This window comes from Pygoscelis adeliae, unplaced genomic scaffold (assembly GCF_000699105.1).
Source record: "Pygoscelis adeliae isolate BGI_AS28 unplaced genomic scaffold, ASM69910v1 Scaffold65, whole genome shotgun sequence".
NCBI lineage: Eukaryota > Metazoa > Chordata > Aves > Sphenisciformes > Spheniscidae > Pygoscelis > Pygoscelis adeliae.
The window spans coordinates 1,780,088-1,797,040 of NW_008824864.1; the positions used below are offsets into that span (position 1 = coordinate 1,780,088).

At 42.5% G+C, this 16,953-nt stretch overlaps 1 protein-coding gene across 1 annotated transcript in view; it reads right to left on the reverse strand.

Annotated features, from left to right (window-relative positions):
* The window catches only part of VWF (von Willebrand factor), a 149,165-nt gene that overhangs the window by 128,411 nt on the left and 3,801 nt on the right, over nt 1-16,953 (reverse strand). Inside the window, exons 4-6 of the mRNA XM_009324340.1 lie at nt 16,564-16,666; nt 16,266-16,474; nt 6,664-6,788 (exon numbers count right to left, since the gene is read on the reverse strand). Of these exons, the coding sequence (XP_009322615.1) occupies nt 6,664-6,788; nt 16,266-16,474; nt 16,564-16,666 (437 nt within the window). The remainder of the gene's footprint in view (nt 1-6,663; nt 6,789-16,265; nt 16,475-16,563; nt 16,667-16,953) is intronic.

Consider the following 16,953-nt stretch of genomic DNA (forward strand, 5'->3'; position numbering starts at 1 on the left):
GTGGGGGGGGGGGGCGGGTGGGGGGGGGGCATGTTCTTCAGAGTAGTTCACAGTAATGATGCATTACTCCTGAATACCTTAAGAAGTACCTGAGGTAAAAGCACATACACGTTGCTGTGCTTAACACACACACAAAAAAAGAAAAGCGGGGGGGGGGAGGGGGAGTCAGTCTTGTTTTCATTTCTTGGGAGATGAAAAACAGGGAGCAAAAAAAAACCCACGGAGTTCAGCAGATGTCTTCTCTGAATGGCAGATGGTATACCTGTATAGGAAAACTGCTGAGCAGAAAAGACTTCTTTTGCTAAAGGGTGTTTTGTCCAGGTAATCAATTAAAGCTAGTACATGTCTGAACCAAAAGAGAACTGCTTGCTTATGAAAACAAACCAACCAGAAATGTCTGGCCCATTGGGAATATATACAGAGTTTAGCAAAGTGCTCAGTGAACAACCACATACACAAAGAGGTTTTGAGCTTTCTGAGAGAGGCCTCAGGGAACTTAAAGCAATGCGAACTGAGCACCACTGGAGAGCTGAACCATGGCTGTCCTCCAGAAAATCAGCTCCGGCCTGGAATAATTCTGATGCCCAGATAGCAGCCACCATGCTGAACCAGCTGGAAAAAAAGACTAGAAGGAAGGGAGGAGGAACTGCATAAGTGGTGGTTGGTGCTACTCTAAGACTACACAGACGTATGAGAAAGCTGAAAAAGTGCCCTAAGGGTGGAAGTAACAACAACAGAAGCAGCCGAAAAAGCTATTAAAGCAGCGCTTCAAGATGAAACTGGTATAACCGAAAGTGAGCTCAGATCCATTCAGGGGATGAACAGTGCAGCAGCTCCTGGATCAAAGCCTTGATCCAGATACTATCAAATGCAACAGAAAACCAGTATATGCAATAAGCCCATTTAGGGGCTGTGTTCATAAGTTTTCCTAATAAGGTAATAGACTTGTTAAAAAGGTAATACAACTCAATTGTTATGTTGCAATAGAACTTAGACTCTGTATATTCCACTAAACAGCAAAACTAGTAAAAACTATCTTTTATGACCATGTTTATTATGTACCAGTAAATGTTAGATATGAAAGTGACTTTAAAAATAAAGGAGATTCCACGCACAAAAAAAAAATAAAATTAAACCCTTTTTTTTCCCCCCCTATAGTGTTCTTTGGTCTTGTTCAATAACAACATACCTAATGACTGAGCTCTAGCTGATTATCAAGAAACCAGTGATACCTGTTAGAAAGCAACAAACAGTTCATTTTCTCTACATAAAGGTTTTCTTGCCATTCAAATTGCTTCAGATTTTCCAGTTACTTTATACAAGAAATTATAGCTGAAATTTTCCGATCTTTTAGACATCTCAACTACTGTGAGTTAACGGACATAAGCTGCAATATGTGTAAATCCAAATAGATAAAAACTAAAAAAAAATTTTCACCATGGGGGTGGTCAAAGACTGGAACAAGTGTTCGAGAAGCTGTGGAACCACACCCTTGGAGATAGTCGAAATGTGATTGGACAAGGATCTGAGCAACCTGACCTAGGATAGCCCTGTTTCAAGCAGGGGGTTGGACTAGATGGCCTCCAGTGATCCCTTCCAACTTAGAATCATAGAATCATTAAGGTTGGAAGAGACCTCCAAGATCATCGAGTCCAACCGTCAACCCAACACCACCATGCCCACTAAACCATGTCCCTAAGCGCCTCATCTACCCGTCTTTTAAATACTTCCAGGGATGGGGACTCAACCACTTCCCTGGGCAGCCTGTTCCAATGTTTAACCACTCTTTCAGTAAATAAATTTTTCCTCACGTCCAATCTAAACCTCCCCTGGCGCAACTTGAGGCCATTTCCTCTCGTTCTTTCGCCAGTTACTTGGGAGAAGAGACCAACACCCACCTCGCTACAACCTCCTTTCAGGTAGTTGTAGAGAGCAATGAGGTCTCCCCTCAGCCTCCTTTTCTCCAGGCTAAACAACCCCAGCTCCCTCAGCTGCTCCTCATAAGACTTGTGCTCCAGACCCCTCACCAGCCTCGTTGCCCTTCTCTGGACACGTTCCAACATCTCAACATCCTTCTTGTAGTGAGGGGCCCAAAATTGAACACAGTATTCGAGGTGCGGCCTCACCAGTGCCGAGTACAGGGGCACTATCACTTCCCTGCTCCTGCTGGCCACACTAGTTCTGATACAGGCCAGGATGCCATTGGCCTTCTTGAAAATAAAATTAATATTAATTAATATTAATAAAATTTAAACCATTCTGCAAATTACTTTTATTTTCTCTCCTTTCTTTCTTTAAAACTCAGTGGTCAGGCTGAACTAAGAGAGGTCCTTGTTCTTTAGTTTAAGGGACAATGCACATGTGGTAAGGACCAGATATTGGCAGTCTCACCCACTGCTGTAGCGTTCCTGCTTATGGAGCAACAGTCCTGGAAACAGCTCCACACAGACAAAGAAATATCTAAAACCAACAGATCAGGGAGTGAAGTCTCAGGCTGAAACAGTGCTTAGAGTACAGGTGGCTGTAAGATTAAAACTAGCAGAACTGACTGCAGTATCCTAAATACAGGTGAAGGTCTTGAAACTTCTCCCTTGAATTCTGCATGAGTTCTATTTTAAGTGTTTCTTTAAATGGGTTGGCGGTGTCCTGGCACTGACAACCCTTAGCGACTGCAAACTCGCTGACCTTCTTTCTGCTCCAGTCCCACCACACAGAGCTGTAGGTGGAATTTTGTACATTCTTCCAATTTTTGTGGCATTGCCTTCTGCTGCAGCATGAACTGCATTTGTGTATTGCTTAACATCTGCTATTAAAGAGATAAAACCTAAAACGTAACAGAAGAAAGCAGAGACACCCTCTCATTCCCTTGAATTTAAACCCTATGGTATATAGATGTACAGAAGTGTTTCTCCAGATCATTCAGGAAGGGTATATTTTGGTGCCATAATTTGGTATAGTTTTTCGGAATACATCTTCTTTTGGTTCACTCAAAGGGAGATTGATTTAACCTCCCATTGTTCCAAGTAAAAAGCATCCAAAGCCAATGTTTAGTACACCAAATGCTGGCTGTATGTTTGAGCAAACATAATAACAACTGACAGAACTCACTTCACTTGAATGCTGATTCAGCTAACCTGTATATTTCAGGAGCAGAAAAAAATGAGATTTTAGTTACAGTCAGCCTCATTTTCACCCCTGAAATGTATTATAATATTGTACGTCCACGTCTTTGCTGGACCTGCTTGTGACCTCTAGCATTACAAATTATGGTCCAAAAGTTGAAAACCTCTCCCTCTTGCTTTCAGATCTGGGGATAAATGCTATTACTTTATTGCATATGGAAGTACTCCATGGAATATGAGTAGGACGATTTCTTACCAATCGCAGCAAAAGCCAAATTTCAGCAATAGCAGAAATTAGCTGAATTTAATTTCAATCATTTTCACATCTAACATGTTATAGGTATAGTTTCCTAATAAGAAAGAAAAAAAAAAAAAAAAAAAGAATGCAGTGAACTGTGGCCTCCATGCACCATTTCTATTAGAGGTGAAATGTAGAAAAAAAAGGTAACATCTAAGAATGCATAAATTAATCATAGTGCTTTAAAACATATATATTTTTGTTTTAAAGGCTGCCTCATTACCGCAGTTATCCACGTCACTCCATTTTATACTTCAAGATCCATGTTACCCATGCTGTTAGTCATCTGAGAGGCTATTAGATTGCAGTACTTCATTGAACAGGTAGCCTAAATCATCACATCCAAGTGGTGAAAAAAATGGATCAGACAACACAGAGCAGCTCTTTCTTTTTGGTAACTATTTAAACAGCAGACGGAGAGGGCAGGGCATGGTAGGGAGGCGGTAGCTCCCTCCCTCCAACACTACCCAGTTTGGCATGCTCTCCGGATCACAAGACAAGGTGGCCAACAGGCAGCTCCACCGTGCAGATGCCAAGCTGCCTCCAGCCCTCAGAGGGGAGTACACGTATCTGAGAAGAAACCGTATCTGCAGGCAGAGGAGTAGTCAAACACATGTCAGTGTGTATGTGTTGGAGGTGGAGGACAGGGAGAGGCCCAGAGCAACAGTAGGGTAAGAGTGTGAGCTGGGTCAAGACCTTCAGCTGATACACAGAGCCATTAATCAAGACAAGAGCTCTTCCTTGTTAAAGAACACAAAATTGCCTGCATTCTCTATGATTTGAAGATAAAAGAGAAACAGGGCTTTCTGGCTTCACTGCAGAGAAGTCAGAAGCCATCTCTCCAAGGATGCTGTTGTGGTGGGTGGGCAGAGAGGGCAAAGAAAACTGCATGGGAGGACGGGGGTGGGAGGAGCACACTGAACCAAAGCTGTTGTTTTCCTCACCTAGCAGCTGACTGCCTGGCAGGGGGGGAGGCTGGGAGATGGGAGAGACTTACATTCCTGAAGCTGAAGCAAGCAAACAAAGCACGCTATTAAAAAGCCCTACATTCTTCAGCAGGCAGTCATTTAGCTGGACTTCTATTAATAGCTCTGTGTTTATTCTTGCACAATGAATAAATTAACCCAATGCTAAATGCTGTGAGCTCATGAACTCGCACGAGAGAGAAGTTTAATCCAGTTTGCGGGAGAGCAAACTTTATCCAACAAAGCATCAATATTTAACGTGATCTGTATAGAACTCGCATTAGTTGCAGCCTACCCATCAGACAAGATTTCACCCTGCATGCCACTCCCTGGCCTCACTTGCAATGTTGACATTTCTGAACATTAAACTTACCTGAATAGATAAAATTCCAGTGGCCACAACCAGTCGCAAGAACTAGCCCTGCTCTAGAGCTGTAACCAGGTTTAAAACACAGTCCTGTCCCTCAGAAGGCATCTCAGCCAGGTTGAAACCCCTCAAGCTTTGGTCACGTCCTCGGCACCATGCACCATTAGGTGTTCAATCAGCCCCGACCCTGACAGAAACGCCCTGCGCACACCGGCTCAGCTTGAGCAAGAAGCATAGGCTGGAGATTTCCAGCCTGAAATCACTGCTGTATTTCCTCAGCCAAGTTTGCAGGCTGCGAGGCTGAAGCTGTAGTGCTAAGGGGCACAAGCATGCTTCGCTGAATTTCAGAACATATCTAATACAAATGTCCCCAACCAAAAGCTTAGTGGAAGTATAAATTAGAAGTTTGCAAGCTTGTCAGAGTCTTAACTTTTTCCAGGTAACTAGGAAACCAGCACTCAAAGTAGCTGTAGAGCAGGTATGTTCCAGGAAGTGCTACTGCTCTTGAGAAATTATTTGAGCCTCGTTTAACAAGTATCAGTCTACAGGACTTGTATAGGAAGAAACTGAAGGCTAAATTTTGGCCTCAGTTACTATGGTATAAATCCAAACCTGGCACCCACTAGATCATTCTGATTTACAACAGAGTGCATGAGATCAGATGCAAACCCTCAGTGTATGAGGGGTCAATTTACCATGACAGTCATAACCTGTAATACTACATGCAATCGGTATATATTCAAAGCTTCTTTCCTCCCTGAGCTGGTGACCACCTGCATGTGTCCACCCTGTGTCTAAGGGAAACAGGGAACGTGTTTATATTTATAAAAGAGGAGAGGAAAAAGGTTGATGCAGCAAAGGGAGTCACAGAGTTGGCTGAGACAAGCAGTTCTGTGTTTCTTCAACAAATCAGAGCTACTATCTATATGCATAGCTGAAGGAACCTCCTCCTCCTCCTGGCAAGGGAAGTAGCCTGGTGGCACAGAGCCTTTGCAACACCTACAGAGAACACTTCCTCTGTCAAAAATAGCCTAGCAGAAGCATCTCCCTGCTCTGGTGACTCCCAAGGTATATGAACTGCAACACATTCACAGTTACTGTTTGTCGTGGTGGTGTCCACAGAGGCTTCATAACTGATGCTTCCCTGCTGGCAGAATTAGAGAGGGAATTAACTACCTCATTCTACAGGCACCACTTAAACACAACTTTCCCAAGTAATACCAAAGTTTCTTTGGCAGCGACTCACACTTCAGGGTCAAACAAGTTGTTGGTTTCTTTGTTTATCTGTTTAACATTTGTGTGTTGGGTGTGAGGGGGGTGGGGGGGAGGAAGGAGGGGTGTATGTGTACTACAGTTTTAGAAAGAATAGCGACAGCCAGGGTGCAGTAGGAGAGAAAAATTGCATTCATTAACTAGTGAGTAAACTGTTCCTTTCTTAAGACTGCAGTAAATAAGACACAGGTCATAACATGCAACCTCCGAGATCACTTCTCTACAGCACCGGGCAGCCCAGTGCAGAAATCCTCCTGCTAGCACCAGCCAGAGTCTGCAGAGAGGGCACATAGTTATCAGCTCAGGAACCGCAAACACACAGCTGCATCCTGCGTCCAGCACCACGCTGGCTCATGGAGAGTCTGGGAGCAGCCACAGACAGCACAGGCGTGCGCTGTGGATGTGTCATTTCCACCTTCTGCCTGCAGTGCCCAGTATAGCCATTTCAGACCACACTGCACCTCAGAAACTCAAAACGGGTATCTCCTGCATCTCGCATCCTAACTGCCTACTGAGGGAGGACCACGTTAGGTACAGACGTGGATTCAAGGAAGCATTTGTGTTCTTCTGCCAAAGGGCAGGCAAGCTGCCTTCAGGTAGGGGAGGACCGAACCCAGAATGGTATCGTACAGCACCAACCTTCTCCGCAATATCAGGTGAAATGTTGCAGGTGTTGCTTGGAGTCTGCACTCTCTTGCACCGCTTGTTTTCACTGTGCAAAGCCCAGGAGTTTGCAAAATCGTAACTGTTTCCCACAAGGGTCCCTGTGAATGAAGAAGAGGAGAAGCACATGGCTGTTGAGGGGTTTGAGCAACAAGCGGTCATTATTGGCTATCATCTATGTGATAGTCTGCTGAAAGCTGGTTTTAAAAATAAAAACTGTCGTGTCAAATTAATTTCTATTCCAAATAGATTGACTGTAGAAAAGCCACTTTCAGTGATCTGGACTGACTCCTGCGGAGGACCTCTCTGAGCTCAAGGACAGACTAAAGCCTGCAGAAGGCAGCTCCCAGCACTTCTCACACCTGTGTGAACGTGGTAGGAATTATTTGCTGGTCAACTATAATCTGCAGAAGCCTAAGCATGCCTACACATTTTCTTACTGTTTAGAAATTGTCAGCAAAAGATGAGACATTAAAGAGGCAAACGAAATGAAACTGCTCTCCCTAACCAATGAAAGTACTAGCATTCCTAATCCCAACTAGCCTTGATTTTCTCTTTCTGTCTGAAATTAAATCTTGTTTGCAAAGAAACTTAACATACCCCATAATTGCTCGGGCCCATGATCTTACTGTCTAAGCTGTCCTGAAACATGCTTTTCTGTCATATTACAAGCAGCTCCTGGCCTAGTCTTGGCAAGATCTGCACTCACTTTGCATAAAAGCAAAACTGAAGGAGTTAATCTGTATGACTGCCACTTCCTGGGAGATGCAAGCAGAGTCTCTGCTTCTGTCACTCCATCCTTCTGAGAAGGGGGATCCTCCCAGAGAGGGAATGTTCCCTCCTTCCCCTTTTGCCTCCCGTGGCCTAGCTGATTAGAGGACTACCTCTGCTTCCTCCTGTGGGTACCTGCTACAAAACAGTTAATTTCATGACTCCCTCTTAGTTCTGTAACTTTGCTTTTTAAAACCCTACTGTGTTGCATGCAAGAATATCAATTGCCACTGTTAACTCATTCCTGAGAATGGAAATATGACCCTGTCACTGGAAAACAAAAGAAATGCTTCCTAAATATATCTATATAATATTTTTATATTTTAAATACATTTTATATTTTATAACATTTTTATATATTTTTACATAATCAAAATGTCATTGAGCTACCTGCTGTACATTAAGTACAAACACAGAGAATATACTGAACACTAAAACTGTTCCTAAACTAAAGGGTAGTCACGAAAACTACACTGAGAATGCTAATGCGGATGTAAGAAAGCCAGTAGCCTTTAGTAGCCTTTTTTTTTTGTAAACTAGAAATTAGGGGCTCATGACATAGTGCATGCAATAATGTATGGGCATACATTAGACCCATAGCAGGTGTCAAAGGAGGAAGACTCTGAGGAAAGGATGACAGAGAAAGGCAGTGAAAGCCATGAAATTTTCATCTGTGCAGCCAGAACTGAGCACAAGAAAAGAAAAACAGCAACAAGAAGAACGCAACCCTTTAGTTTACCACAGATTGTAAAGATTAGCGGAACGATGAAATCTAGTCTGATGAGAAGCAGGATGCCAAACTAAATACATCCCCTTTTGTTTGCACTAATGCAGTCTTACACTAACAGTACAAAATAAGAGATGGGCTCCACTCTGAAGCAGTGTTCCTCTGGCTCTGAACGCACGTCCATGTTGAGTTTCCCACTGGCAGGTACCACCAGATCCTCATTTACCCACAAGTTAAGATTTGAAGGTTGGGACAACTGTTGGCCCTGAAATGCTGGTCACCTGTTTTTTCATTTCTCCCCCTCTGTTAGATTTTTTTTTCTTCTGTGATGCTTGTAAATTTATACCTCTTATGTAGTTCTTTTATGCAACATTTGTATTATACTATTTTAACTCTTCTGCTTAATACTTTCAAGTAAATTTGTTTCAAAATAAATAATTTCAAAACTTTTGTGGGTTTGGGGCGGTTTGTTTGGGTTTTTTTAACCTGCTCTTCAAACCCTCTTTTTGTCAATGCCTGTCTGTATATTAGCAGACTATTCCACAGGCATGAGTGATTTGCCGACACCTTGCCAGAGGGGTTCTTCCTCCTTGCAAAGTCCTGGGGCCCTTAATTTAAGCTACAAGCTGTTTGGAATAGGCAACACTTGATCCATTTGGGTTTGCTCAATAGCTCAAGGTCCTGCCCCAGGTAAGCCTCCTCAACATATGATACTAAAAATCTAGGATAATAATGAATGAAGAGAGATCAGTTGACAGTGTATTTTTCCTGTCATTTGTCCAGTGTAGCCTTAAGCGATCTATGGCAACAGATAAAGGGCTGGAGAGGCACTACGACTTTAAAATGAGAGCGCTGCAAAACTTTGCATGCACATTTGCCAGCCCCCTTTTCTCCAGAAACTTTGTCCTCAACACTAAACAACGCAGTCACTAAAGATGCACGGTATTTCACTGCATATCATTAATTACTTCCCATAATACAGATTCAGTGGAACCTGTATTTTCAGAGTACCTGTATTTTCCTTGAATGAGCAGCTTTACAAACACACAGTAAGATGCACTCCATACTCCTGGAAAGGTGAAAAGCAGTTGGACATGGTGGTTTCACTGACCATCAGAAGAGCTCTAATGTGAAACTATGAAGCGACTCTGGGACCACTGAGCCCCATTTAGGTCATGGGGTTATTTCTGCAGAGGGTTACTTCGGAGAGGACTCTTCAACCCATACTCTGTACTACATGCCCTATCAATCAGTGTGGTGATTCTCAAATACTTCATCTATTTAATGAGGCTTCAGGAAGAAAAGCGGTGAGGGAGAATTGTCCCTGGCGTGTTTGACAGCTCCGGGCGGAGGGAGGAGTGCCTGCCACCACTGCTGCCTTTCACCTGACACCTTCATTTCCTTCTGCTGAAGGACACGAGGGGGTAGGAAAGGAAAGGCGGTGGAAGGGACAACACAACAAAAACAGCCTAAAAAAAATGGAGTTTCTTAAGCATGCAGGTGATACTATTAACAGAGCAGCCAGGCATCCCAGCTGCCTACTCTGTCACTGCACACCCACCCCGCAGCGCGACTGCCCTCCTCTCTTACACAGCAGAGTTTTGCTTTCCTTCTGCTCCTTCCGTGTGCGGTTTTCCTTCTTTCTCTAAGGAGCCAAGTTTCTGGAGAAACAATTCCTAACCAGGGCTCATCATAGCCCTACACCCAGAAACCCTCTGTACGGCCTGGGTGGGGTTTTTGCTAAAGCACTTGTTTTGTCTAAGTCTTGCAGGAAGTGCGTTGAAAATAGATGCTGTCACAAAATGTAACGAAAACAAAGCATTTGGACACAAGACAAGTGCCTGAAGAACCAGTGCCTGATGTGGGCCATGGTACAGACTGATACCGGCGTGCAAACTGGCTGCTCAACAGCTGAGACCCCCAGGCAGCTAGTTAGTGTGCAGTCTTCTTTTAGGATACAAGATGGGTTCAGGAGGTAGCTGTTAAAGCACAACCCAAACGTCACCTTCTCCCTACGTCACAGGAACATCCCACCGCTTTGATAACCCTGCTAACGTCCCCCAGGAGAGGGCCGCGCACCAACCGCCTGAGCAGCAGGTAGGGCCTCCAGGGCCGTTCTGTTGGACTGTGACTTTAGCGCTCTAACTGCTGCCCTCATGTCTCTGTCTCTTTGGAGGGGGGGGGGGAGGGACCCAAACACACACCAAACAAACACCAAACCAAACAAACCAAAACCACACTGACATGTTTTGGGCAAGTGTCTTCCTCCCCCAACCTGCCCCCCTTTTTTTTTTTGGTCAGAACCGTTGCTTTCACTTATCGATTTTCAGATAGATGATGTTTCACTCTCGACAGAAAAATCAGTGTTCACTATGATATCTGGGTTGCAAAATCACCAGTTCCTTCTGAAATCTGAAACTGGTATGCCGTTTGTTTACTTTGAGGCTGATCGTCAGGCAAGGTGAAGCAGTAGCAATAACCATCTTACACTCAAGGCACGCAAGCGAGAGGCAGGAACCCTGATCTCCCCTCCCTGGACCTCCTGCAGATATTTCATATGGCCGCAGGCCCGTCAGGTTAACTCTGCTAGGCTCTGTTAACTCATCTGTAAAATATATGCAAGAATTTGTGCAAGCCACTACAATACTGGTGAGTAGAGGTGTGTAAACTTTCACACACTAGTTATTTACCAAGCAATGGGGTTTTTTTGTTTGTTAGGGGGTTGGGGGTTTTTTTGGTTTTTTGATTTGGTTTTGGTGTTGGTTTTTTTTTTAACATAGTTTTACATGGTTTAGTACATGGTTCCAGACAAGCAAAACTATTGGCAAGGTTGACCAAAAATTGATCCATAGTTTGGACCAAATTAATGATATGAAATATTGAAGTCATGGGCTACAAAGTCTTTCCTGCTCTCTCTGGTTCAATGAGTATAAAATTAATAATATTAAACACAAGAGAGGGGAAGAAGCTGTCTCCAAAACTCTACAGCCCAGTGATGAAGGCACACTCCTCACAACAAAAATGTCTAACTTTGCTTCCAAACTCTGAATAAAGCAGAGTGGGTATGAATGCAGGTTTCTGGCATCTCAGATGAATGCCATATAATGAAGACAGGTACAAGACAAGTCTTCTTCATCTTACTGTTTGTAAATGACAGCTAAATTCCCTTATGAATCTATCCCCTTTGCTTTCAAATTAAAATGCAAGAAAGTAAGTGAGATTATTTACTTAAGACGAACAAAAACTTTAAACTTGCCTAAAATTAAATTACTGATATCCTTTAAAATGCCAAGAAATTTGGATTTCAGAATGACCAAAACTTCTGCTTACTTTTTTTTTGGAGGGGAGGGGAATTATCTGCACTACTGTCACTGTGAGTTTGGAACATGCTTTAAAAGCTTCTGATAACAGATACTACACACAGGGAAGTTGCATATTCAGTCATATCCGTTTATACTACTTCTGGAACGAAAACATTACCTGAAACATCAGATTTTTCCTTGCAGATACTGTGTGCTTGTACCTTTTTAACCTATATTCACTCTCCAGTGGCATCATATATTCTGTATTTCAGCAGCTTAAAAGGCTGGAATGTGTTGCTGACAGCTGGAACAGGCTCAGAATATCAAGCTTTTATCCAAAATTAGCCATGGGTATTGTTTTATCATTAGTGTCTTTGTAATTTGGAGACAGGTTCCCAGAAACACACTTCCTGCCAGTGCCAAGAAAAGCATAATGGGATGCTGGATTAATTTGGGTTGGTTTTTTTTTTCTTCCGTAATGCTAAGAATGTGTAACATGCACAAATAACAAAATGATGGATTAATATCCCCGTGTTAGACTTGAATGAGCTCTTTTGCACAAATAAACTTTAATGATGACGTAGACATCCAAGCGCCTATCACAGCAGTATCACTGTGAGACAGCTCAACGGTAAGCGTACTAGGCAAAGACTGAGGCTACGGGCACACAAATAAGCTCCATGAGTTTGCACTGCAACCTCTCTCATTGGGGAGAAATTACCTTACGCTTTCTGCAAAGTAAGAGCATGCCCTTTGACCGCTAACGTGCTGCAAGGCTATGGGGTTTTGGCCACTCGCTCATGTGCACATCCCCTGAGGATATTTCAAGATCGAGTTGCCCGTGTTGTGCCAGATTTTCTCCATAGTATTACGTAAGTCATCTTTTCTGGCCTATGTTTTGGATCACCAGTTGTAAAATGCTCATGAGACCTCAAATGTCACAGGCTGAAGGCTGCCAAATAGATATCTGAGCATCTAGAAAGGACTCAACTTCATGTCTCCGATATGAGCAAAGACTGGCAACCAGTTAGAAGTGTACAATCATGTCAGAAGGCACAGCCTGTTCAATTACGAAGTCTTGGAAGCATTCACAGGATGGCTATAAAGGACCAGAGCCTAGCTGGCAGGAAAAAGCAGAGGAGAAATTAACTCCTTTATCAGCATCTAGGGTAAAAACAAACAAACAAAAAATAAACAAAAAACCCTGGAAAGCTTCTGATAACTTTCTTTTTATATTTTAGTTATGCTTAAAGTGTGAGAACAAACTGTCAAGGGGCAGGTGGCTTGTTTTTACTGACATATCCAACAAACAAGCAACCACACACAACATAATCAATCTTGTTTGTAAGTCTCGACAGGACACGAGCCCTTGTCTGCAGGATGAACTAGTTTAGTAACCAACTATGTCAATGAGAGTGACTCAGCACCCCATCCTCTGCCTGAATGAAAGTGTGTGTCTGCAACTCTGAAACCTAATGGGGAGAGTTTGGGGGTTTTTTGAGGTTCAAGAGCCTAAGGCCACTACCTTCAAAGCTGGGTCCTACCAATGTTAATTTGCTAGGGTGTCATACCCTGAGTCACATCACTTAGACCTCCAGTAGCTCAATAAGTGAGCATCAAAAGTGTATACAGAAGTGATGTGTGTTATCCTCTAATTGGACTATCAGTTCTCCGTTTCCACACCAAAACACAGTGAAGAGTCACGAGTGCCATGACAATAGTGCATGACTGAATAAATTATAAAACATGAGTATGACTATATCAAGAGAAAAGAAAAACAATTACACATTGTTCACTAAGTTTAAACACCCTTTCCTTCATGCCTCCATTACCACTTACAGTGAGTAAATAATGTCCAATAATACAGCAGGTGCTTTGCCTCTTATTTCACCACCATCCCAAAACAATCCAAATATAATTAATGAAGTTCTACATCATAATCCACTTTCTCAGGAGCAAACCATGGCAAACCAAACCAACCCTCTGTGTTATTAAACCACAATTTTTGTTTCTATCGAAAATACAGAAAAATCATGTTTTCATTTGTTTTCAGCATAAACATTGCCATTTTGTTGAAACTGTGACAAAACGTATGATGCTACATGAAAGACTGCATTTATGGGCTAGATTCTATGCATGACAACTCCGACCTGCACAAATTTCCGATCTGGCCCTATGGTGCCACAAAGAAGCCCTAGAAATGGGTCGTCAAATCACGAGTTTCCTCTTTTTCCTCTTACGCAGGCAGATGACACAAAACTACTCCATTAGCTTTTAAATCGTGTGAGCTACAGTCTCTGAGAGACAGAAGAAAAAACATTTGAGCTGCAGGCCTCTTTCCATCACAGTGGTTCTTATAGGTTCCCCTCCTACGACACAAGGACTGTTAGCAAACAGACTGCTTACCATTTCAGTGTAAATCAAAGCAGTTTAAAGGCTAGTACATCTTGAGGTGCCTGCCCAGCCTTTAAAAAACCTCCAGGAAGGTTTGAAACATCTCAGCTATCTGACGAGCTCATTGGCTATATCACAATACCTGATGCATAACCTCTAGCATCATCTCTCTTCCTTTGACTCTGACATTCAGATCTGCATAGCGCTCCGCGGGGGTTTCCAGATGAGAGCCCATAATCTTGGCAACATTAGTTTGTTGTCTTTTTCCTTCGTGCGCTGTGCTTCCATTGCATTTTATTCTGAAGCTCAAAGATCTTAGTGTATTTATTATCAATACAAATCCTGACCAGAAATATATTTAACAGATTAGAACCGAGGGCCAAATCTGATTAATCAAAATATGCCCAGATTTTAACAGGAAGCAATGGACATATCAAGGGGAGAGTTCAGTCTGCTGGCAACCTTAAGGTAACCCTTCAGTGCCCTCAGATCATTAAGTCATTACACCAAGCTCACATCCTGTGTTGGGTTGACCTTTATGAGATCTAATCAGGCTAAAAGGAAAGCAAATAAAAACTGCCATGGAAAGAAAAGGGTAAACTGCTTCATAGGCTACCAATAGGCTGCCTAGATCTTTCATTTAAAGAACATTGCCTCTCCCAGCTGCTTGTGTTGCCCCTCACCTAGAAGTTATCTTCAACAGGTTAAAAAAAAAAAAAGTCTGAATTAATCAAAAGCTGGTTTTACTTGGAGCAAGTTAAGAGCAGCTCATATGAACCACCCCACTGGCAGAGCTGCCAAGGAGACAAACAATGTGTGGGTGTAGTGACGTCCCTCACTGATGCAACAAATTCAAACATAATTAATTCTAATTCCTTCTAAATTAGTTTACATGAAAGGTCTATTGTATCAGAGTAAAAAACTGGCAGAATTGCTGTGATACGATTCTATTCTTCAGGCTAAAAGCACAGATTTGTATGTCCACACAGGTTACAGAAGTCAAGGCCTTCATAGCACAGCAAAAGCTACGCATGTTCTCTGCCACCTTCTCTATTATTTTTCAACTCTTCCAAGCAGTGACCCTGTCATGTATTTCATTACATTCAGAAATCTGTGTTTATGAAAGCACTGCTTTTTTTAAGAGGGAGGATACAGTCTCAGGCATGTTAAACAAATACAGCATGAAACACATTTAAACATGAGCAGCAGAAGGGAATCCTCTACATCTGAAAAGTGCAAGGCAATACAGTCTCCTTTTCTGCTCCTGCTTTTTATAATAGCCTCACTCATATGTCCTGAGAAAAAGATGTAAACTTCAGATCTCAACACACTCAGACATCAAGGTATCCAAGCCCTGCCAAGCAATTCTGTGAGCTGAGTTTGTTTCTTATTATTTACGTTGCTGAAGGGCTGATCAATCATTTTAAGATACTATGAAATCAGGTTTTTTTCCTGTACATTGAAGCTATGCTTATGTATCCCAAGTGTCAGTAAGACACATCTCTGGAGCACTGCCAGGCTCTTCTCCAAGTTGCTTTGTCTCCCTTTCTATTTTCTATATAATTTATTTTTAATACATACTTTACCTTATCAATTTAACATATTAATATGTTAACTAACTTTACTCTAAACCTTTCCTCTTCAGGTAAGTGCTAAGAATTAAAAAACACTCTGAAATACCACAAATCAAGATCGGTCCTTCAAAGTCATTTTCCATGCTTTTCCAAAACTCTTAGTCTTCACCCACACTGGCAGACTTTGCATAAAGGGGAATAGAGCAGCAAAAGCAGTCTTGTCTCTCCCTTTCATTAGGGGTTGCTGTGATATAAGGTGCACCTCCAACCCAACAGCCCATATGGACAGGGAAACGTCATTAAAAGGTAACCACTTTATAGAACAGCATCCCATGCCAAATCCAAGTGCAAACCTGCCAGCAGAAACCCCCAGGATTTAATATGCTGCTATTGCAACACTATCTATTCTTACTCCCACTTAGGTCTAACTTGTGAAAAATTAGAAGTTGAATCAATGAGTGTTTTTCACATCTTTTTTGCTGGGTCTTCTCCCAGTTGGTCTCTCCACACACTATATTGTGCATTGTTTAGCCTGTAGCTTTATCTTTGTATTTCAAGATTCAAGGTTTCTAAAAGCGTTAAATTCAGACTTCTAGGCTTTGCTCAGGAATGAGATGTGACAGCAATTCCCTTTCGGGAGAAAGGAAGATGAAAGAACTTAGTCAGATAGCTTTTCGGTGCATCAAGATGAGGTACCTGACAGGTTTTGTGGAAACATTTTGCTGGATCAGCAAAATCTTTGTTGAATCACCCATCAGGAGAGGTGTGCAGAACGTACATTAAAATACAATCAGTTAGTCATAGTCCTACCTTCCTGAGTTCTGAAGTCATCTTCAGCAAATTTATTAAAGTTGCCACACAACCCACAGGTCTTATTATAGTGCTTTTCTCGAAGGAGTATCTGAATATTCCCACTGATATCAATCTTCACCACAAAGCCATGCTCATCGCTGGATATTTTATAATAACCTGTCTCCTTCTCTATAAATATGCCATTGGAGGCAAAAGGTATGGAAACCCTGTGAAGAAAAATAGGAATTTCTCAGAACATGACACACAAAAAACATCGCGTTTTTTCTGCTGGAATACTTGTCGTTCCCACAGGTACCTTTTGTCTTCCTGCATAACACCTCCATCTAAGGAGAAGCGAAGATTGAAATATTCTCCAAGATACACAGAGAAACCAATTTTCTCCCCATCCTGGTAGTCACCTGAAGAGAGATGAGACATAAGCAAATATTGTTAGTTCTGGGACTCAGGAGGACAACTTGCAAGTACACATTGCAGGGTTGGGAGCGTATCATCTAACATCTTCAAGAGCCATCCATCTATTTCATCCCATAGTTGTTTAACATGAAATGAACAGATAGTCCCAGGATGAGGGCTGGCACGAACCACTGGCAGGTGCATGACCTGGCACTGGCTGTGGACTCACGCTCTCCCCATTACTGTCTCTAGCCAGTGAATTCTCCATCCTACCATGCACACTGGAGGAGTT